Here is a 22643-nt window from a genome sequence, read left to right as displayed (position 1 = left end):
AGGCTAATTGATACAAACGGGATAAGTTCCTATAGCATTACTTCTGGTCACAAAAACATCACCAAACATCTAAATAAAGACCCAAAACACTTCTAATATTGAACATTGAAATAAATGTGAGCTATACTTATGTTAAAAAAGGTTAATAAAGTAGATAATTATTTTCCAACCCACTTATTCCAGTTTAGGGTCATGGGTAGCTTCAGCCTATCCCAGGAGCTCAGAGCAGGGCTCAAGGTCGTGTCCTTGGACAGGACACTATTCCACTGCAGGGAGCACATGTGTGCGCACACATGCACATCCATACACCCACACATACTCCTCTCTCTCTCTCTCTCTCTCTCTCTCTCACACACACACACACACACACATACACAAACACACTGGGACAATTTAGACACGTCAATTAACCTAACATGCACATCTTTGGGATGTGGGAGAAAAACAGAGTACTAGGAGAAAACCCACAAGACATGGGAGAATGTGCAAACTCCACACTGATATTGGTCCTGGCCAAGAATCAATTTTTTTTGTCATCAACATTATAAGAGAAGTTATTTGAGGACCCCACTGTAATCACATTCAGGCCTTAGAAAGTCTCTGACTGCAATGTGAAGGAAAGAATTCAAGGGCAGAGGTCTCTACACTTTAGATATTTCTGCTTGGCTGAAATTAGGATGATGTTACTCCTAGGTAGTTTGATTTTGAGCCCAATTTTAGTTAGCATGCAAAGTACTTTTAATTCTCCCAGAAAAAAAATTCCTTAGGAATAAACAATTCCAAGGTAGCAACATTACAATGGAGTCAAAAGATAAAGACATGTGTATAGAGAAGAAAGTGTGCAAGTTTCGGGGAGATATATTATATTCAAGAGTAAAAACTGTAAAATAATAAAAACACAGAAGAATTTTTAAAACCCCATAGCAAAACTATTTTGGATTCAATTATTCCCATAACCACTTACTTCCTATCATCTTAGACAACACAAATAGTTGTAGAAGCCAGGTTGAAAAATTTTCAAAACAGGATGGAAAACAGTACAGAAATACTTAAAGTCCTAGTTAAAAATTCTACAATATTAATGTTGTAAGATGGTATTCTGGTTGTTTAGAAAGTCTGCTATTATTGCCAACATTCTCTTCAGTTGAAAGTACAAGCTAAGAAAATAAAACTCCAACCAAACTGGAAGAAACATTAAGGTCTATCTCTTAGTACTTCCACATACCATATAAAATCTGTTCTTTTTGAAAGATGTACAGACTATTGTTGGGTCAGCTTGAATATTCTGAAGAACAGGGTTTTCAGATGCTTTCATTTCTATAGTAGTTGCAGCACGATGTTTTTTGGCTATTCCCTGGAACAAAGCCAATTGCATCACTCTAATATTTTCTTGCTTGCCTAAGATCCGCACACACCTGGAAAATATGTTTTATATAATAAAATCATCAGAATTAACTCCAATTATAACATTTATAACAACTTTACAGGTAAAGGCTGGGAATAGTTATCTTTTATCTTTGTACAAAATAACTAGTGAAAGGTCTTTAAAAAGTATTTCTCTATAACCCCCCCCCCCAAAAAAAAGTTATTTGAAATTGGTAGGCAGCTATAATTTTTAGGTTAAAAAAATACAATTGTTCAGTCATACAGTTTTAACCTATCCCTATTATTTTAACCTATCTGCAAACCTTCAAAGATTTTATATTGCCAAGAACTACAATAGAAATTTGTTTATATATGAGAATGTACAGCACAAGATTTTTTCTCCTTAAAATATACTTTAAGTTCTTTTTATTTACATTCAACGATAGTAACTGATTGTAGCTATTCTGTACTAAGACCAAATGGACTGTTTGTACAAAAGGCTTATTGTGGTTTCATGCATTTTAACTTCTGATTTTATGTCTAGCAGGATGTAATGCTGAATTCTGTGGTTAAAATATTTGGCAACATTTAACATGAACCAGGCTAATTTAAATCAATAAGCAAAAGACAGACTATAACTTGTTAAAAAAAAAAAAACTTGAAACTATGCATATCTTCTTTCCATTTCTTTTACAAACATGAGTGGAAACTTTTTACATAAGATTATAAACAACCAAAAGACCACAGAAAAATCCAGTCAAAACATTTGGTTAAGTTTAGACATTTGGGACCATTCCACTTGTCTTGGAACAAACAAAACTCCCATTGTTTCTCCGAAGGAGGAAATGGTCCCCATAAATGCATTTTTAAAAAACATACATCATATTAAAGCTTACCGGTTTGTTTCTACATTTATAACTTTAATGCCCAGCATTGTTCCATACAGCACAAAGTGTCCAGTTTCATCAAAAACTATATTAATTAATCTCACTGCTTCCACCTTCTCCAACTCACGTTCTACAGCCATTCGTCGGCCAAACTCCATGTCTGGGAGCTGCTGCCTCATCTGCTGTAGTTCAGTAAACATCTAGGAAACAAACCATTTATTACCAAAAAAGCTACATAATAAAGGGAATGAGAATTTAAACAGAAGCAGAGTATACATGAAGAGCCACTGACAATCTGTGTACTTATATCTTTTTAAGGAGGACTCTAAACACTATAAGCAGGAAATAAAAAGACACCAGTAAGTTCAATCATAAACAATATTTACACTAATTGGTTTTTCTAATTAAACAAAATCAGTTAGTTGGTATAATTACTACTTTCCCTATAGAAACAACAATATATCTGCTGCCTTTTATAAGCTACAGACTACACTTTCTGATAGAAGTATAATGTAAACCACACATGTAATTTAAAATTTTCAAGTAGTCACATTAAGCAAAATAAAAAAAACAGGTAAAATTAATGTTTTATTCAACCTAATAAATCCAAAATATTTAGCAATTTAATAAAATTGAGATAAACAACACCTTTTTCTTATTTAAATCTTTGAAATCTTGTATTTTATACTTTCAGCTGATTTCAATTTGGAGTAGCCACATACCAAGTACTTAAGAGCCACATATGGCTAGCGGCCACTATATTGGACAATAGCTATAGACTATGAGGTCCTCATTTGAGGATCATGGGGCCTGACATGTAACAAGCACTCAATTTTTGTTGAATGAATAAACTCTTATTATTTCACTAATGTATAACCATTTCATGGTATTTCAGAAAATTTCAAGTTATTTTGACATTGGGCACAACTACAGTTAGAATATCATTAGGTAACTAGGACGTAGGATAGATGAATATTTTTGTGGGTGACCTTTAGTATGAAAATTTAGTTAACTTTTCTTTAGAATAGTTAATACACAATTTTCAAAACAGGGATCACATCTTAATTACTATGTACTATTACACTACAAGCTTCTCCAAAGATATGCTCTTTACATTCAATTTTCCAGACATTTAGGGCATCAAAGAGCCGGATTCAGAAGTAGCTCTCCAACGCAGATTAAAATAGGCCGGACTTAGGTCTCATCTACTTGTATCTTTTTTTCATGTTTGTGTTAACTGGAAATCTCCAGGTTTTTTTTTTAGATATGGAAAGAACAATGTACTCTGAAAATCAAAAGGCCGTATGTGTGTAAGGGAACAACAAGTATTTCATAAATATTAGTTAATACAGCGTAACAAGCACATCAAAATCTTTTTACAGTATTCTAGCAGGGCCTCTGTAATACATAATTGTGTGGCCACATACAGCGATTCTGGTTAATAAGTACTAAAAGATATGAGTACAACTTCACACCAACCAGTTCAATTTCTCACCTGTTAAACTAGGATGCTTAACTGGTTAGAAACTTCCCCCTGTAACATGGAACTATGAAATTCCAGTCATTTACTAGTCACTAGCACTGTAACTAGTTTAATTGGCACTTGCTTTTTTTTTTTTTTTTTGCAAACTCTCTCATTCTGAATCTCTTCTATCGTAGGCTTTACTACTGACCTCTTAACACCTTAGTTCTACCACTTCAACAAATGTTGATAACAACAAAGAAGAGTGGATGGAACAGCTCAGAGTATGTATGTTAAGAGATTTAGGGGCCGGCCGAGTGGCGCATTGGTTAAGAGCTGGCTTGGGACGCCAGAGGGCCCCGGTTCGGATCCCACATATGAGGGCCAGTGACACTGCCCTCTTCAACTAAGATGCTGAACAACAGCTCAACCTGGAGCTGGGCTGCTGTAAGTCACCGGCAACGGCGTAGGCTGCAGAGGGTTGCCATGGGCTACCATGTGTAGCCAGCAGCCAGCGTGAGCGGCCATCCAGAAGCCGGTGACTGATGTGCCTCGCCCGGGAAGAGCGCAATGATGGTGCCAACTTGGGCCAGTGAAGCAACATCCTCCACACTAGACTGAAGAGTAAAAGGACAGCAACTTGTCTGTTCCCCTTCCCTTGATTCCCCAGCGTTGTTCCCGTCCCCCAATTCCCCAATAAAAATCTTAAAAAAAAAGAGATTTAGTAAGTTTAATCATAAAATTGATTGAGACTAAATTTATGAGATTAATCATAAAATACCCAGAGACTAGGATTTGAATATTTCTTTTCCTATGGAATCTTGGAAGAGCTGCAAGTTGGTAAAGTTGTTGAATTATGCTTAAATTGAAACTAATATGTAGTTACCAGCCACCATTAAAGAAAAAAACATCACCAACATGGTTTCTTCTTTTAAAAGCATAGTAGAAAGCTATCTTCTTCCAATAAGAAAATGAGTCATGAGGACGATTTGGCTAGCAAAGAGAACTTCACATTTGTCTCAATTCATATTACTTCAGGCAGATAATTTACCTAGCTTGTTACCACTTGCCACCAAACAAGAGTGTCGCTAATAAGAGTGATAGAATTTTTGAAGAGCTTAATGCAAGGGATATAATGTAAACTGGTCACTACCAAGACTGTGGAATCAACACTGTCATGTAGTAAACATTGCTACAAAGGTCCAACACACAGACTCTCAGAGCATACCATTGGCAGTTAGAGAACCACCTGATGAAAACAGTTGATGAGACCCAAGTTTCCACAAAAAGCAGTTAACTTTGCATGGATAAAAACTCTAAAACTACATACTCTAACAAATTCTTGTTAGCAGTAATTATGTGACAGGTCCTGTTCTTAGTGCTGGAGACAATATCATGAGCCAAAACAGATACAGGACCATAGATCAATCACAGTTTAGTCTACATTAATCAAATAAGACCATACCAAATGCTTTAAAATAAACAGTGATATACAGTCACATAAAAAAAGTTGTCCTAGACTGAATGAACAGTGAAGAAGTGACTCCTTTAATGGAGATTTGAAGGATGAGTTCAATAGGTAATGGGAGAAATGGGGGGAGGGCTTCAAAGGATGACATGATCAGATATGTGCTTTTAAAAGACTGCTCTGGGTGTAGCATAGGTAACAGATTAAGAGAAAGCCAGAATAGATATAAGCAGTAAGCCATGCAATAGACCAGGCAAAAGGTCATGACTAGGGTACAGGTGTGCTGAAAGGAAATGCATGGTTTTAAAGTACAATTAGGAAGTAAAACTGTCAGGACTCATGAGAAATTAAATAGAGGGGTAAGGAAGTAAGAGTTAAGGATGACTCAAATTTCTGGCTTGTGCAAGTAGATGGATATTGGCACCATTCATGAAGACAGGGAAAAAACGGATAGGACCAGGTCTGTTCATAATAGGAAGCTAGAGAAGTAAATCGGTGAGTAGTCAGACAGGAGTGAACAAAGTGGGTAGAGAAGGGGGCCTAGAATGAGTTTTGAGGACCTTAAGAGAATGAATTTGCAAATAAAACAAAACTTAAAAAATAGCCACATAAGCAGAAGGGTAACTGACTTAGAAGACATTACATCATAAACCTAGGGAAGAGAGTTTTGAAGAGCAACAATACAAGACAGCAGACAGTTGAATATTATCTTTAATGTGCTAAGAGAAAATATCAATCTAAATATCTATATCCAGAAATACCTTTTTAAGAAATAGCACAAAATATTTTCAGAAATGTAAAATTGATTAAACTGAAAATGCACTTACACTTAGTGATTCATCAAAGACTCTCATGAGTTTTCCAGTTAAAAACCTGAAAATTCTAACTTTTCGATCAGAAGCAATTGTAGCTATTTTCTTTCCATCAGGTGAAAAACATATGCTGGTTGGATAAGCCTTGCACTTGGCAAATTCATATAAATCTGTGTCAGTTTTATATTCCCAGTTCACATTTTTGGGGAATTTATATTCATGAGGAGGCCCAGTCCAGTATTCAATCATTCCAGATTTGTCAGAAGACACTATTGCTTTGTAAACTGGGTTTAGTCGTATCTGAGTAAGAGGTGATGTATGGAGTTTGTCAAAAACATGAAGTGGCTGGTTATCTCCTCGACCATCATAAATAAAAATTTTTCCTGTACTCTTCTCAGAAGCAGCAACTGAAGATATAGCATCCCCTGGGCAATAGACCCACTCACATTGTCCAGGAAAATAGCTGAAATAGTAAAGAATTGAGGAAAAAAAGAGGTCAACACAAGAAGTATGCATTCCTCTCCACTCACACCACCAAAAAATGTCCTGGCCAGTGATTTAGCTTGTTTTGGGTTCCTTGCTCAAAAGAAGCAGAGAGAGATACAGAATGGGGAGGAATAACAGTTATTAAGTTTTCTCTTTCTGACCTCACCAATGCAATGGTAATAACTTCTGAGGATCTATCAAACTACAAGAGAATTGCATAGCAAACCATTTACTTCTCTTTGGTAGATAATGAAATCTATTTAGACCTGGGCCTTAAAATACTCTGGGGCATTGCTTTTTGGATCTCTATGTCTCAATTTATGTATAACTTACTCTTAACTAGGTTAGCATGTAACAATATATGTTATAAATCCATTCTTGAAATGTTAAAGATCAAAATATTTTAGTTATAACCATGCTCAAAAGAAAAACATTCTTATAATCACACTCTCATTATTAGTAACTTGAGAGTGGGGCCCTATTCCCATATGCTTGTGGCCTTCTAAGGATAGGGATATATCATTTCCTCTCCCATCCTCAGCTTCCAGTGAGGACACAGTGTAAAACACAGTAGAGAATCCACACCAGAAACCAAACCCTGCTGGAACCTTGATCTTGGACTTTCCAGCCTCCAGAGCTGTGAGAAAATAAATTTCTGTTGTTTAAGCCACCCAGTCTATGGTCTTTTGTTATGACAGTCTGAGCAGACTAAGACAACTTCCAAAACTGTTTCTGATAATACTATAACTTTTAAGTTGACATTCACTTAGGTGTACATAATTTAGTATGTTATCTTTAAAAAGACAACTTAAAATAAAGTATTCGTCTCATTGTGCAGTTTAACCACAAAGTTAGGGTATCAATATACTTCAAGTTTAAAATCACCAACAAATAACCTCAATTCCAAAAATGTGCATAAGCTTTGTAAGACCGCAATACCATATTACTGAAATAAGCACAACAAAGAAGTTAATTCTAAGTACCAGTAAATTAGACATGATGGATTCTTCTTCTTAAGTAGTGTTAAATGTATATAATAAATTCTTGCTATGATGCTGTTTGTAGATTTCTGCAGTGATTAATGACAAAAACCACAGCAAAAGCCTCCAAAGAGCTTCAAAACAAGGATTCACCATATCTAATTTTCCCAAGCAAAATCCAAAGGTACATGTTTTAATGGCATGGTAATATAGTCTGTTTAGAAATACCTATGAAATTATGTTTAGTTTAAATATTATTTCACTAACTTAAAAAATATATAATTTATAAAGAACTCACCCAAGCTTCAGCATATTGATCATGTCAAAGTTCACAACATCAAACACCTTCATTGCTTTATCATCACCCACAGAACAGAACAATGCTCCCTCACAGCTAACTGCAATACTCTCAATAATTCCTATCGAAATAAATGAAATTAAAACATCAAATACCAATGAAATAAATGTATATGATTAAAAGAAAAAACACTTTAAAAGAAACTTTACCAGTACAGTTTTTAAAAGAGTGCACCTCCACCTCCCAAAAAAGAAACAAAAAATTAAAATTCTTACCTAGGTGACTCCGAAAATGTTTAACAAATTCAATTCCCTCTTCCACTTTTTTCCAGAACTTAACATGTCCATCATGACTGGCAGTAATAATAAAGTCTGTCCTGCATACATAAAATTGTAAAAGTTAATTTCTAAAACAAATCTAAGAATCACTCAATACCCCTAAAACAATCATTCACTGACAAAATCTTTGACTCTTTTATAATAGGTTTTCAAAAAAAAAAATCTTTCTTTACACAGGCCACTATAATAGGGTAGATAGAACACTGCAAATTTTGAAGCTCATTTCTAGATCATAATCATTGGTGCTGCACTAATTTTAATCTTAAGAGTTAGGATCCAAATTGAGCTAGGATGTGACATTAAAAAAAAAGAAATCTCACCAGGAAAAATGAGACCTTAGGGTCCTTTTATGCTAAAATTACTCTATAGGCAGTCCTTTCACAGGGAAAATGTTCTCTTTTTCAGAAGTTGATACATAATTAAATCTCAACATATTACTTTCATATATAGCAAAATAAACGTGTTTGTTTTGTAACCTAGCCAAGGTATTTTGTTTGTTTAAATTATCAAAAAGTTTTTGGACAGAATCACCTTGCCTGCAAGGTATATAAAAATAGAAACTATTTATTGAAACCTAGTAGGTGTCAGGTACTTTAAACACATTACCTTATTTAGTCTTTACAGCAACTCTATTAGGGTGGATATTTTTATCAGTATTTTACAAATTAGGTAATAGTTTTAAAATGTTAACTGTATTTGCTCTAGGTCCATAGCTGGAGAGTGGCATTCAATATCAGATCTGCCAAACTTCAAAACATATAATCTTTCTATTACACTCTGCTGCCTTGGGTTAAAAAGGGAAAAGAACAAAACAAAAATAACAACAATAACAAAACTTGACAGAGTGATAGCAATACTAATCCAATATGCTACTTTATACACTGACAACTTTGGACTAGGAAAAATGCTCATGTTTGGTCAGAATTATCCTATAAATGAATTATAGATATTTTATTTAATTAAATTTATACCTTAAATTGTCTCCAAGAAATCAAGAATAGATTGATCCAAGGAGCAAAGTAATTCATCTAATTCTTTCCATAATTACTGCCAATATCATCCAAGTCACCATTGTTATCTCATCGCAATTTCTATACTAATCTCCTAATTGCCCTGAATCCATTCTTGTCCTATTTAAATCCATTCATCTCACCAGAGTGGTCTTAAAAATAAAAAATCTGATGTTACTCTCCTCATTACAGGTTCAAAATCCACATAAGGAATATAAAACTCTCTGGGACTTGGTCCTTACTATTTTTTCTCCAGCCTCATCTAAACATATTTCCTTACTTATAAAATGCAGATTATATTACTACCTCATAAGCTCGTTCTTAAGATAAATAGTTTATGAAAAAGCTTTGGAGATAATATGAGCTTAACATACAGTAGAATATTACTATTATTATCCTTCTCCAAATCTCCAATCATCTATCTTGAAGGTGCTATGACATTTGCAGGATGTCTTAGTTCTCATCATTTTGCCCGTTAGTACTGAAGAGGCCAGCTACCAATTACTCCCATCTTAAGTAATATACTTTTTCCTAGGAAGCTCAGACGCTACCTGGTTCATCCCCTTTTGGCATTTATCTCCTAAAGACATACACAGAAACTAAAGAGTTCTTAGACAATGCATTCCTTGTATGACATAGGAAAGAACATGTAGGACTTTAACTTAAACTATTACAGAACCTGTGGAATTAAATAGAAATCCATAATATCCTAAAGTTACTTCTACAAGTCCACCTCAACATTGAAGCATTTAAAAAAAAAATTTCATGGACTCATGTCTTGTTAGGGAGACCACTTCATATTCGGTGTAGAGGCCTGACCACTGCACTGTATTTCTGAAGCTGATGGTGAATAATATTGTATGTCAACTATAATTATGTATACATATAGACACAGGACATGGAGTAGAGAGTGGGAATGGAGTCAATGGAATTGTAATAGATAAGCATGATATTGGGGGTGGGAGGGCAGTAGATGGGGGAGGGGGGTTGTTACTTTGTGAGGGTGAAAAGGGTAACTATTGCATTGTTCTGTACATCTGAAACTAACAATTAAAAAAAGAAAAATCTCAGAAAAAAATGAAAAAGATGTGATAGACTTACTTGGTGCATACCACATGGGTGATAACGTCTCTGTGCATGTAACTGCGCTCATACATGGATGCACTGGGGAGATTATCAAGGTAGACTCTTTCAAAATCTAGAACTGAGAAAAAAAAGTGAAGAAAAAAGTTTATTTTTAACAACTGGAACTAAATACTATTTTTTATTTTCTTTAAGTTTTCTAAATTCTAGTTTGTATTTTCATTAATTTCTGTCAATTCCACATATGATGAAAATAAAAATCCAGTGTCTCTTATGTCAGTTGTAACTTCTATTATTGTACAGTACTGAAAAGCACTATTATTTAGTTAAGTCAAGGCAAGTTTTAGGTGGTAATATAGGTGCTTAACTGTACCCAGAACTTAAGAACTGAGTTTGAAGTTTCCATTAAAAAACCCCAAAAACCTTAAAAAGCTTCATGAAAGTACAACAACCACCTTTCTAACCACGTAGATACAATTATTAATGCTAGTTTAAATAAGTAATAAGAGGCCAGTGGCCATCTATAAGATGTCTCAGTTTATTTTTAAGGCACTGCTCCTCTTTAAAGTCACTGATACTGGGACTTTTTAGAGCTAAGAAAATCCTAGAGAATATCCAATTGAGTGCTTCTCATTTTTCCAGGGGCAAAACATTTGTAAGAGTAGTAATCAATCTGAAGAAACAGTGATTTCATTATATGAGCTACAAACAATTTTACTAGTAAAAAATGACATTATATGTGTACCTAATAAAATAGTCCAATGATGGCCAAACATACCTATATAAAGTTGGTATATTACATATGATGAATTACTTCAATTTTTTATAACTATTGTTTAGCAGTCTGAAAGCTAGTCCAACAAACTTATTTTCCCTTCACTTTTACTAACAAAACACCCATTTTTATAATGGCATATTGAAATCCACCTATAAGACGACCTTTCTCACCTTTTTCTGCAGTTAGGTGTGACCATGTATCAGTAAGATAAAAGTGGAAGAGTTGTGTGATGGTAAAGAAGTGTTGAAAAGGTGTGCCTGTCTTCCCTTTCTCAATCCAGCCTGGACTGGGATACGCGCACTGTAACTCTAATAACCATTTAGGTAAAAAATGAGGGCCATATCCTAGTGGTGTTAGGGTTAAAAGCTGGAAACAGCCTAGATTCCTTTTGAGCCTCCACACCAATCCTAGACTGCCTACTTTGGAGCTTCTTTTACACATGAGAGAAGTATACCTCTATCTTTTTAATGTTACTGTCACTTGGGGTTTTTCTGTAATACGTATGCAGTTAAATTTAATCCTATTTGATACACATTTCCTTTTGCTGTTTGTTAGTTTATACTTGTTGAACAGGTATTTACTGAAAAAAAATTAGGTTTCAAGGCACATGGACATAAAGAAGAGTGACACATAGTTCCTGTCCTTGAGAATCCATGAGTTTAACTAAAGGTAGTGCCATATAATTATTTATAATGTCTTTCTGAAAATGTATACAAAAGTCCAATGTCCAAAGAACACATTGAAGAGAATGGTTCCATTCCTAGAAAGCTAAATATATTACTAAAATACTATTCTTTTAGATAAAATCTTCAATGATTTTAAAAAATATTTAATGTGTTTTAAAATTTCATTTTTTTTTCAAACTGAATACACTACTGACTCGCTTAAATACAATAAGCATCTAATTAAGGTTGAAGATTTTCATACCTAATGATTTCCATCTGTCTGAATTGTATTACGTTTATAAGATCTTTGTCTCATAACATTAATATCAGCACTTCGATATTTTTGTTTTCCCATCCCCCTGCTTATTTCCATAAAAGGATATGCAAAAATATTATAATTCAATAAAATAAATAAGATCATAAACACCGTAATATTCATTCAGTAAGTACTTATTATCTGCTATATGCAAAGCACTGTACCAAGCACTGGAGCAAAACTAGCTCTTCTATCCTTATACTCCTAGCATTGGAGAGAAACATTAATCAATCACATGAATAAATATACAATTTCAAAATATAGCAAGTGCAATGAGGAAAAAGTTGCTGTGGAAACATTTATCAGGAAAACCTGGCAGTAAAAAAGGTAATGCACTTTAAAAGTGTCAACGTTCAAGGTTCTAAAAAGCAGCTTCTTCAAAATTTGGACAAGTAAAATTTGAAAGCTACCTGTAAACTCAGCACCATAAACATTACCTAAGAGTTATCAGCAATGTGCTTTAGAAACCCAGCCCAGACTGGAGAAGACACAGGCTTCCCAGAGGTGATAGCTGAGCTGAGTGCTAACGGATGAACAAAAGTTAGCCAAGTGAAAGGGGACGAGGGTTATTATTCCAGGTAAAGAGAGACACCATGATAGCCCAACAGTCATCCAGAGGAGAAAATGATATGGCCGGAGTGCAGAGGAGAAGTGAAAGGGCTTAGGAGAGGAAGTATGGAAAATGCTGGTTAGATAAGAAATCATATCATGAAGGGCCTTGTATGCCATGTTAGGGAGGTTGGACTTTGTTTTGAAAATAATAAGAAATCACTGAAGAGTTAAGTATAGAGAGGGATAAAAGATCTGGGCTTTCACCAAGATCACATTCTCATGGTCTTATACATTTAAGGAAAACATTTCATTGAACAACTTGAAAAACAAGAAAATTTAATCTATCCCTTTACCCACTCCTTTTATTTGATAAAATTTTGTCACTATTCCACATTAGTGGCAAAATGTTTCATGCCACGGTATGCAACAAGTATGGATTAAGAACCACAGACCTTGGCTTTAGATGAAAAATGTGTGATCCAGGAAACAAGCTTACATAACTTTCCCTAGCTCAGAAAACTCATTAGTGGAAGAGTCAGGGTGGAAATCATCTTTACCTACACTTTACGATTCTAAATAGTAACCGTCGTTCCCACGCTTTCCAACACACTAACACTACTCCTCAGCTACTAAGCCTCACTAAGCCTCAGAGAGCCAGTACTTTTTTCCACAACTGCTACACGGAGTTAGAACCTCATACGAATGCTGTAAGAATTGAGACGTGCTAAGCACGTACTAAGTCTTGGCGTAAGTAAGCATTAGCATCTGTTATAACAAAGAAGTTCTTAATAGTGTTTGATATTATCAAAAAGACATTGTACTGCGCCCAAATCACTAGTTCAGGAGGACGTACAAGTACAGAGTGGCCAGAAGTGAGAAGACGACCCTCTGTTCTGAAGGCACAAACCCCCACAAACACACGATCCGTTTTCGAGTCTGGCTTGAACTCTCCCACTCGCGGCTAGCAACCTTCCAACTCGCCCTGTGTCTATCTCTGTAACTACCTTTTCTCTTCTTGGCCAATGTTGCCTCTACGGGTAAAGGCCCAACCCAGCGCTCTTCATTATCCTCTTCGTTCTCTTGGGCCACTGCTACTGCCACTGTCAGCTCTCTTTCTCTGTGTTCCGTTTTTTCCGGTTCCTCCGGGTCCCGGTGCCTTCTTCTTCTTTGCTGTGAATCACTACTATCTTCCGACGCCATGTTGTCCGAGTCGTCGGAAAAGGCGCGACACACACAGATCGGCAACCAATCACAAGGCAGCGGCGCAGCCTTACCGTAAGCGGCCGAGCGAGTTTCGGAATTGGCTGCGGTGGATCCAATCAGCTAGCAGCGCGCGCACGGGTCCTGGGCGCGGAAGGCTTGCCTGCGTTGGGCTGAGGAGACTTGCAGCCTGGGACTCCGTCGTGGTAAGACAAGGGCCGGGGAGTGCGCGGTAACGGTGTTTATTGTCACCGGAGCTGGCAGCTCCCAGGGTATGGAGCTGTAGCCCCGGTGGTGGGACCCTTACCTCTGGCGAACTGGATAGCCGACTTCCAGCTGGGCCTTGAGTCCCGCTCTTCTCCGGCTCTAGAACCTCTCAGGTTAGGAGAGAAAACAGAGGGGTGGGGAATTGGAGGAACTGGTTAACTGGGCCTTCCTGAAGTGCGCCAAGCTTGTCTTCTCTCCTGAGCGTCTTGGTTCTCTCACGCACCCTCTGAAGAAGGTGCTCAGCGCTTGTGACTGTTTTTGAGGGAGAGACCCAGCCTCACCCAGTAACCTAAGTTGCCCGCGCTGGTACCGTTCACCTTTCTGCCTTCACCCTGGTCTAGGCGTCCATCTCTTAGCGGCCTTCTGGATTTCAGCTCTCTTCTTAAAAACAAACAAAAATAAGTAAAAAAAAAAAGACATTTATTGTGGAAAACAAACAAACAAACAACCACCTAACATAAAATTTACCATCTTTATCTCTTCTCTCTGTTAAATACGGCTTGTCAACATGACCTCCCTAAAACGCTGCTTTCAGAAGCCTAAGTTAACAGCCTCCTGGTTGTCAATTTTACATCAGATGAATTTCTTTACTTTTGCTTTGAGGTGGAGAGATGCAGGGAAAGAACTGCCCATAGTAAGCACTTTTTAGAAGTATTTATTATTTATGTATTTATTTATTTATTTTTAAAGGCTTTCATTATTTGGCCCATCCTACCTAGCAGGTCTCATTTCTTCCCTGCCTTCTGCTCTAATCAGATCACTTTTTGTGTGTGCATGTGTGTGTGTCTCACACATTTGCCATCTCATCCTTGCCTTCCAGTCTTATGTTTTCATGCCTTGAAAGCATCTCCACAGCAAATCTAGCCTCCACCTTTACAGCTTCTCATATGTCAGACCCCATGGCAAAAGTAATGAGGGTAAGGATGATAAATGGTAGGGACATAGTAGTGTGTACTGAGCACTGCAGCCAGCCTTTTATTCTTCGAGGTCGATTTCTCTGCTCTCCACCCGAATTCTGAAAGCATTTGTGGTCTGCATGGATTAATTTACCACACCATAGCACTTCTAACCACACTACCTGAAATCATATCAGGTATTTAGTTGTGCATTTGTTTATATTGTCTCTCAGTGAAAATGTAAGCTCCGTGAAGACAGAGACTTTCACCTACACAGCTATAGCCACAGTGTCTGACAAATGGCACACATTAAGAACATATTTGTTGGATAAATGAATACAGCTTAGAATTATAGGGGTACTTTCTATTACTTTATTTTTATTTTTTTTTATTTATTTTTAGCTGAGCCATCCTGCCACCTCTTGGCAGCTTAGCGGCAGCTCAGCTCGGGCTGGGACTTGAACCGCCATTGCTCAGAGCTCACACTCTTGAGCGAGCTCTTAACCAACTGAGCCACTCGGCCGGCCCTTCTATTACTTTATTTCTTGTATGTTAGTCTTTTTCCAATAATAGTATTAATTTCTTTAATTTGGTTTTAGATCTTTTAAGTTTGTATGGGATACTATTCCCAAATATAGCAATATTGTTCTTCAGTAAATAATTGGGAATTGGAGTACTGAGGACCTTGACATGTTGACTTGTTCTATTTCCAGAAAGGTAGATTTAAGGATACAAAAATGTGCTAGTGGGATAAAGTTAACTTCTTAAATGTTTATATTTATTTGTAGTCTAAGGCTACACTGAGCTGCCAATCCAGCTAATTTGTATCTATCCACATACTCATGCACACACAGTTTCACATTACTTTTGCATACTGATAATGTATTTTATTGGTTAGTAGTCTACAAAGTGGGGAAGATCAATTTGCACTTAATTTCTAAATTAAGGTATACTATTTAAAACATTTACATAATATTTGACTTTTCGCTTAAAAATATTCTAAAATTGTTAATGGCTTTGTGAACTTAACTATATCTTTTGTGTATAGCAAGGAAGATGTTTATTGTCAACATTTTTGGACATAGTGTAAGTTATTTAACCAGTCTTCTAGTTGACATTCACATTGTTAATAGTAATGTTGATAGCTAAAACTAATAAAGCTCTTTATATGCTAGGCACAGTTCTAAGAACTTTACATTTTTAACTCATTTAACCCTATGGGTTAAATAGTATTACTATCTTCATTTTACAGATAAGGAAAGGGCACAGACCATTTAAGTGATTTGCCTAAGGTCACTTGGCTTCTAAGCATCTCATCCAGGTTTTGAACCTAGATAGTCTGATTGCAGAATTTACACTTATAAAGTTTTTTTATAGATAATGCTGCAGTAAGTATACTTGTGTAGACTTATGCAAATATATCTACTGTAGGATTATTCCTAGGAGTAGAATTTCCTAGGTCAAAATATAAATGCATTTAAAATTTTGTTGGATATTTCTTATTATACTACAAAGCGATTGGTCTACCAACAGTGCATGGCTCTTATTCTACACTTTGTCAATATTGTTTTTTTACCAAATTTTTCAGTATTGCTACTCTGAATGAAAAATAACTTTTGTTTAATTTGCATTTTTATAAGTTGTGAGTAAGATTAAGAATGCTGTTTTTTTATATTCAAAAGGTATTTCTCAGTTTTTCTTTTTTCTTTGAATTCCCCATTTGTGTGCTCCACCCATTTCTATTGTATTATTCTGTTGTTTACCTTTTTTATTATAAAGTAAAATACCGTTTTTTTAAAAAAAACCCATGCAAAATAAATGTAAAGTTTATAAATTACTATAACATGAATACTTTTCTTTCATGACCATACAGGTCATGAAATAAAATTTTGATACCTCAGAAGTCTTTCCATTTGGCCCATCCCAATCACAGCCCTCCTTAACTTTCTACCTCCTTCTCTCCCTCCCTCCTTCCCAAGTAGTGATATCTTGACTTTTATAGCGATCACTTTTTGTTTTAAAGATTTTTATTGGGGAATTGGGGAAGGAGAACAGTATTGGGGAATTGGGAAAGGGGAACAGCCAAGTGTTGTCCTTCAGTCTTAGTAGTGGAGGGCGCAGCTAGCTCATCTCCAAGCCCAGTTACCATCTGGCCGCCTGTCAGCAGCTTGCAGCCGCTCAGCTCAAGGTGCTGTGTTCAGTCTTAGTTGCGGATGGGCATCCCATGTGGGAGTTGAACCGGCAACCTTGTTGTTAGGAGCACATGCTCTCACCAGCTGAGCCATCCCGCCACCTGTTGGCAGCTCAGCAGCAGCTCAGTGCTGGAGCAGCTCACTGGCCCATGTGGGAATTGAACCTGCGACCTGTTGCTCAGAGGTCACGCTCTTAACCAACTGAGCCACTCGGCCAGCCCTAGTGATCACTTTTTAATGATAGTTTTTATTTTTTTCTTGTTAATTTGTAGGCACTCATACATTAAGGAAATTAGGTCTTGATGCCATATGTTTTATAAATATTTTTCCTTAGGTTTTTGGGTATTAAATTTTGACTTTGTAATGACATCTATGTTCATGTGGAATTTTTAAAATTCTCATATAGAGATTTTGCTTAGTTTTGTTTAAAAAGCCTTTCCTAATCCAAGAATAAAAAAAAATTGCCATGTTTTTTCCTTAGTCTTTTTCATAATTTCTGTTTGGATTTTTTGAGGGATGGAGGAGTGGTGTAAAGATTGAGGTATATATCTAGGCTTATTCCCCTCCCCAAGTACTATGCTGCGTGTTGAAAAGAATGTAGGGGGTTCATCGTCTATATGGGCCAACATACATGAAAAAAATAAAAAGCAGTATAGTACATAAAATATGCTTTCTATTTGGATTATTTTTTCCTCTTAATTTGTATTGCCACCTCTGTCATATATCATAGGTCCATAAATGTGTCAGTCTAGAAGAGATTTCTATTGTGTTCCAATGTTTAATTGCCTATTTATATGTTAATTCCATGCTATCATAATCAGTATAATTTTATAATAAGCTTATCACCGGACAAAGCAAGTCTTTCCATCTTATTCTTCATGAGAATCTTGGTTGTTTTGGGCTCTTTGCACATCCATATAAAGTTTAGAATTAGCTTGACAAGTGCCACAAAAACAAACGAAATCTTTTAGAATTTTGATAAAGATTCAATAGATTAACTTGGGGGAAATTAAAAGCTTTACAGTGTTGAGTCCTCCAATCTATAAACATCATATATGAAGTCTGACAATTAAGCTTGTGAACTAATCCTAGAAAAGTGCTACTTACCTCATTGCTAAATATCACTACAGTCACCTTTGAAGTACTCCCCTTGGGAAGCTATGCACCGACATCAACGTCTAGTCCACCCTTCAAAGCAATTTTGGAACTCTTTTTCTGGAATGGCTGGCTATCAGAGGTGTCGTCTTATTACGCTTGATGTCATGAATGTCATCAAAATGTCTTCCTTTCAATATTTCCTTTATCTTTGGGTAGAGAAAAAAGTCATTGGGGGCAGATCAGGTGAATCTAGAGCAGCGGTTCTCAACTTTCCTAATGCTGCGACCCCTTAATACAGTTCCTCATGTTGTGGTGACCCCCAACCATAAAATGATTTTCGTTGCTACTCTATAACTGTAATTTTGCTACGGTTATGAATCGTAATGTAAATATCTTTTTGTTTTCCAATGGTCTTAGGCGACCCCTGTGAAAGGGTCGTTTGACCCCAAAGGGGTTGTGACTCACAGGTTGAGAACCGCTGGTGTAGAGGGTGTTCCAATACAGTTATTTGTTTTCTGGTTAAATCTCCCTCACAGACAGTGCTGTGTGAGCTGGTACATTGTCGTGATGCAAGAGCCATGAATTGTTGGTGAAAAGTTCAGGTCGTTTTCATCTAGCTTTTTCTCACAGACTTTTTAGCACTTCCAAATAGTAAACTTGGTTAACTGTTTGTCAGTTGGTACAAATTCATAATGAATAATCCATCTGATATCAAAAAAAGGTTAGCAACGTCATTTTGACTCTTGATTTGGACTGACGGAACTTTTTTGATCGTGGAAAATTGGCTGACTTTCATTGTGCACTTCGACGCTTTGTTTCAGGGTCATATTGGTATACTCATTTTTTATCCCCAAGTGATAACAACAGCTCAAAACATTGTCTTGCCTCTCCAAAGGTCTTGGCAAACTTCCACTCTCCTTTGCTTTTGTTCATTGGTGAGCTCCTTTGGGACTGTTTTTGCACACACCTTTCTCACTACCAAGATTTTTGTTTAAGATTTTCCTAACTTTCTCTTTTGATGTTTACTTGGTCTGCTATACTTCTCACAGCCAATGATTTTGACACACAATTTGACGAATTTTTGCAATGTTTTCATCAGTTCTGCTTGTTACTGTCCCCCCTGATCCCTTTTCATCAGTGATGCGTTCTCTCCCCTCAGAAAAACGTTTAATCCGTTGTACATTGCAAGTTTCTTCATGGCATTATCCCCATAAACTTGGACTAACATGTCCCTGATTTCACTTCCACTCTTGCCAAGTCGAACAAGAAATTTAGTTTCTTTATTGCTCTAAATCAGGCTCAGACATTCTTGTGACGGCACACACAAACATGCAGCAACAATAATGAACACACTCAGCAAGACACCACCACATGTTGACATGAACACAGCAGTGAGACACAGTTATGAAACCTTACCAAGCTGTTTGTACAGTGCTGCCAGTGTAAGTGCATGGTGGCAAGTTTGCGAACTGAATTGTCAGAACTCACACATCTGCTTTAAGCCAGCCCCTCTTCTTTTTCCTTCTCCTGCATCAGCAGTATTTCCTTCTCTTACTACATCACATAAAGATGTTGTATTGGGGAAAGAAACAAAAATGTTGTATTTTCTCTCATCTTAAAAAAAAACCAAAACTCTCTTGATCCCATATCTTCCTCCAACTGGAACCATTTTTTCTCTCTTTTAGAGAAAAAAATTTTGAAAATATTTTATATACTGGATATGTCCAGTTCCCTGCCTTCTATTTTCTTGTATTCATTCCAATCAAACGTTCACTCCCACCATTCTACTAAAACTACACTTATAAAGGTTAATAATGGCCCCGTTTTTGCATATTTACCCCCAATGAAATTGTGACAAATCATTCCAAAACTTAGAGGTGTAAACAACCATTTATTATGCTTAGTGATTCTGTGCATCAAGAATTCAGACAGGACTCTGCAGGACAACTCGTCTCTGCTTCACAATGTATGAACCCTTGTCTAGGAGACTGCCTGGAGACAGAATCATCAGAAAACTTGTACATGTGTGTATATGATGTGTATATCTGGTGGTTGAAGCTAGCTTTTGGCTGGGAACCTTAGTTCCTTTCTATGTACTTTTCTCTGTGTGGTCTCTTCAGTTCGGGCATTCTCACCACTTGGTCTTTGGGTTGCAAGGGTTAGTGTTCCAAGAGAGAGACAGATGTAAGCTATATTGCCTTTTATGACTTGGTCTTGGAAATCGTGTGTCATCACTTCCACCATATTCTATTCATAAAGGCTGTCAGAAAGTCATGCTCAGGTTCAAGGGAAGGGTAAATAGGCTCTGCCTCTAGATGAGGAGTGACGACCTGAAATATTGCTGTATTATTGTGCCTATTTTTGGAAAATAAAGTCCCCAATTCATATTGCTAAGTAAATTGTCTATTCCCTGTATTTATCTTACTTGACCTATCTCTAGTATTTCACAGTTCATCATTCCTTCTTTGAACACTTTCTTATCTTGAATTTCAGGATATTATACTATTGATTTTTCTCTTATCTTACTGGGTTCTTCTTCTCAGACTATTTAGGTGGTTCTTCCTCATCTTCTCAATCTCTCCATATATAGAACTTTCCTCATTTCTATCTGTATACTCTTGCTTTTCTGATCTTACCCAGCCTCATGGCTTTAAATATCTGTATGGTGATGATTCAAATTCTAACTTCAAATTTTCCCTTGAACTCCAGACAGGTATATCCAGTTGCCTAACCAGCAGCTCCACTAATAGTCACTTTAAATTTAGCATGTCCTAGAATGAATTCTTTTTTAAAAAATTAAATTAGTTGAGGTAACATTAGTTAATAACATAAATTTGAGGTGTACATCATTATAATTCGGTATCTGTTACTCTGTCCTCATGCTTACCACCCAGAGTCTAGTTTCCTTCTGTTACCATATATCTGGCCCCTTTTAACCCAATTTGCCCTCTCCGCAATCCCCTTCCATCTGCTAACCACCATTCTGTTTTCTGTATCTATAAGTTTGTTTTTGCTTGCAAAATTGAATTCTTAATCAGCATTCCCCTACATCCTGCTGAAGTTGTTTCTTCCACCATCTTCCCCATCTCAGTAACTGGCAACTCCATCTTTCCAATCTTAGGTCCAAACTTTTTAAGTAATAGTTTGACCCCTTCTCTTTCTTTGACACTCTATACACAAGATGTTAGAAAATCCTGTTGTTTCTATTTTGAAAATATATTTAGAATTGGACATTTGGTATTGCCTCAGTATTATCCTGTTCCACATCTTTCTTGGATTATTACAATAGCTTTCTAACTGGCTTTCCTACTTAGGTCCTTACTGGTTGTAATTAACCAGTTATACTGTTAAACATAATTCAAATTATGTAATTCCTCTATTTAAATTCCTCTAATCACTTATTATCTCAGCTTAAGTCCTTAAAATGTCCTACAAAGCCCACATGATCTCATCTCTATGTTCTCTCTGACCTCATCATGTGTTCTCTACCTTCCATACTCTGCTCTGGTCACAGTGGCTGCTTTACTGCTTTAGGAACAGGCAGTCATAGTCCTGCCCCAGGGCCTGTGCGCTTACAGATGCTTCTGTCTGGAACCTCTCCCCCTAAATATCCCCATGTCTCATTTCTTTATTTCCTTCATGTTTTTGCTCAGCTGTCAACTTCTCAGTGACCTTATATGAACTCCTTATGTAAAATTACATTGCCCCTGCCCTAGCATTCCTTATGTTTCTTTCCTGCTTTGCTTTTCTCCATAGCACTTATAAATCATTTGATATACTTACAGTATAGATTTAAATTTTTTTGGCTTTTTTGTTTAATTAGAATGTAAGCTCCATGGTAGGAGGGATTTTTACCTATTTTCTTTACTGTTACATCTATTTGTTTACTGTTACATGTATTTGGCAGGTAATAGATTTTTAACAAATATTGTTAAATGAGTAAATATTTTTTTACTTAAGTTTTTCTTAAAAGGCTAAGAAAATCACAAGACACATGTCAGTCAGTCAGGAAGATCTTGATCTGGATAGTACTACAGATACAGAAGATGTTACAGATACTAAAGAAGAGCTTATTAAAAAATGTGAAGAAATGTGGAAAGAGATGGAAGAAGTAAGTATTGGGAGATAAAAGTGATATATTGATTGCTGTAAGATTTAATTCCATTTCAATAATAGACTTAAGAAAGAATTAAGTATGCTGATTCCTAAAAGCCATTACATAATAAATATTTTTATAGTTTTTAAAGCTCTAAGCATTCATTCAAGGAACTTTATACTGGGTGAGCGGTAGAAAAGAAAAATATGGTGTTTCCTGCCCTCAAGGAGATTATCATCGAATGGAGGCAATAGCCATTATATTAGAATTATTGTGGTAGAAGTGCAAAGACTATAATTACGAAGAGAACTAAACCTAGACTGAAGGGTTCAAGGACAGTATCCTAAAAGAGGTAATGACTGAATTCATTTCTAAAGGATAAGTAGGAGTTAGC

The 22643-nt window shown here is 36.3% G+C and overlaps 2 protein-coding genes across 3 annotated transcripts in view; one reads left to right on the top strand and one right to left on the bottom strand.

Annotated features, from left to right (window-relative positions):
• PPWD1 (peptidylprolyl isomerase domain and WD repeat containing 1) overlaps positions 1-13718 on the bottom strand; it is a 20553-nt gene extending 6835 nt beyond the window's left edge. The window contains exons 1-7 of the mRNA XM_019652424.1: positions 13505-13718; positions 10208-10310; positions 8034-8134; positions 7759-7879; positions 6010-6457; positions 2262-2452; positions 1216-1415 (exon numbers count right to left, since the gene is read on the bottom strand). Coding sequence (XP_019507969.1) covers positions 1216-1415; positions 2262-2452; positions 6010-6457; positions 7759-7879; positions 8034-8134; positions 10208-10310; positions 13505-13700 — 1360 coding nt within the window. The 5' untranslated portion in view covers positions 13701-13718. The remainder of the gene's footprint in view (positions 1-1215; positions 1416-2261; positions 2453-6009; positions 6458-7758; positions 7880-8033; positions 8135-10207; positions 10311-13504) is intronic.
• Positions 13719-13776: 58 nt separating this feature from the next.
• The window catches only part of CENPK (centromere protein K), a 36191-nt gene continuing 27324 nt past the window's right edge, over positions 13777-22643 (top strand). The window contains exons 1-2 of one of the 2 annotated variants that reach the window (XM_019652420.1): positions 13777-13906; positions 22127-22264. In XM_019652420.1, the coding sequence (XP_019507965.1) occupies positions 22148-22264 (117 nt within the window). In that variant the 5' untranslated portion in view covers positions 13777-13906; positions 22127-22147. Of the gene's footprint in view, positions 13907-22113; positions 22265-22643 lie in introns of both variants that reach the window. The other variant, XM_019652421.1, reaches the window with a different exon arrangement.

The sequence above is a fragment of the Hipposideros armiger genome, unplaced genomic scaffold, assembly GCF_001890085.2.
Source record: "Hipposideros armiger isolate ML-2016 unplaced genomic scaffold, ASM189008v1 scaffold_179, whole genome shotgun sequence".
In the NCBI taxonomy this organism is placed as follows: domain Eukaryota; kingdom Metazoa; phylum Chordata; class Mammalia; order Chiroptera; family Hipposideridae; genus Hipposideros; species Hipposideros armiger.
The sequence above is the reverse complement of the archived record's forward strand: the minus strand, read 5'-3'. Positions and strand labels throughout refer to the sequence as shown.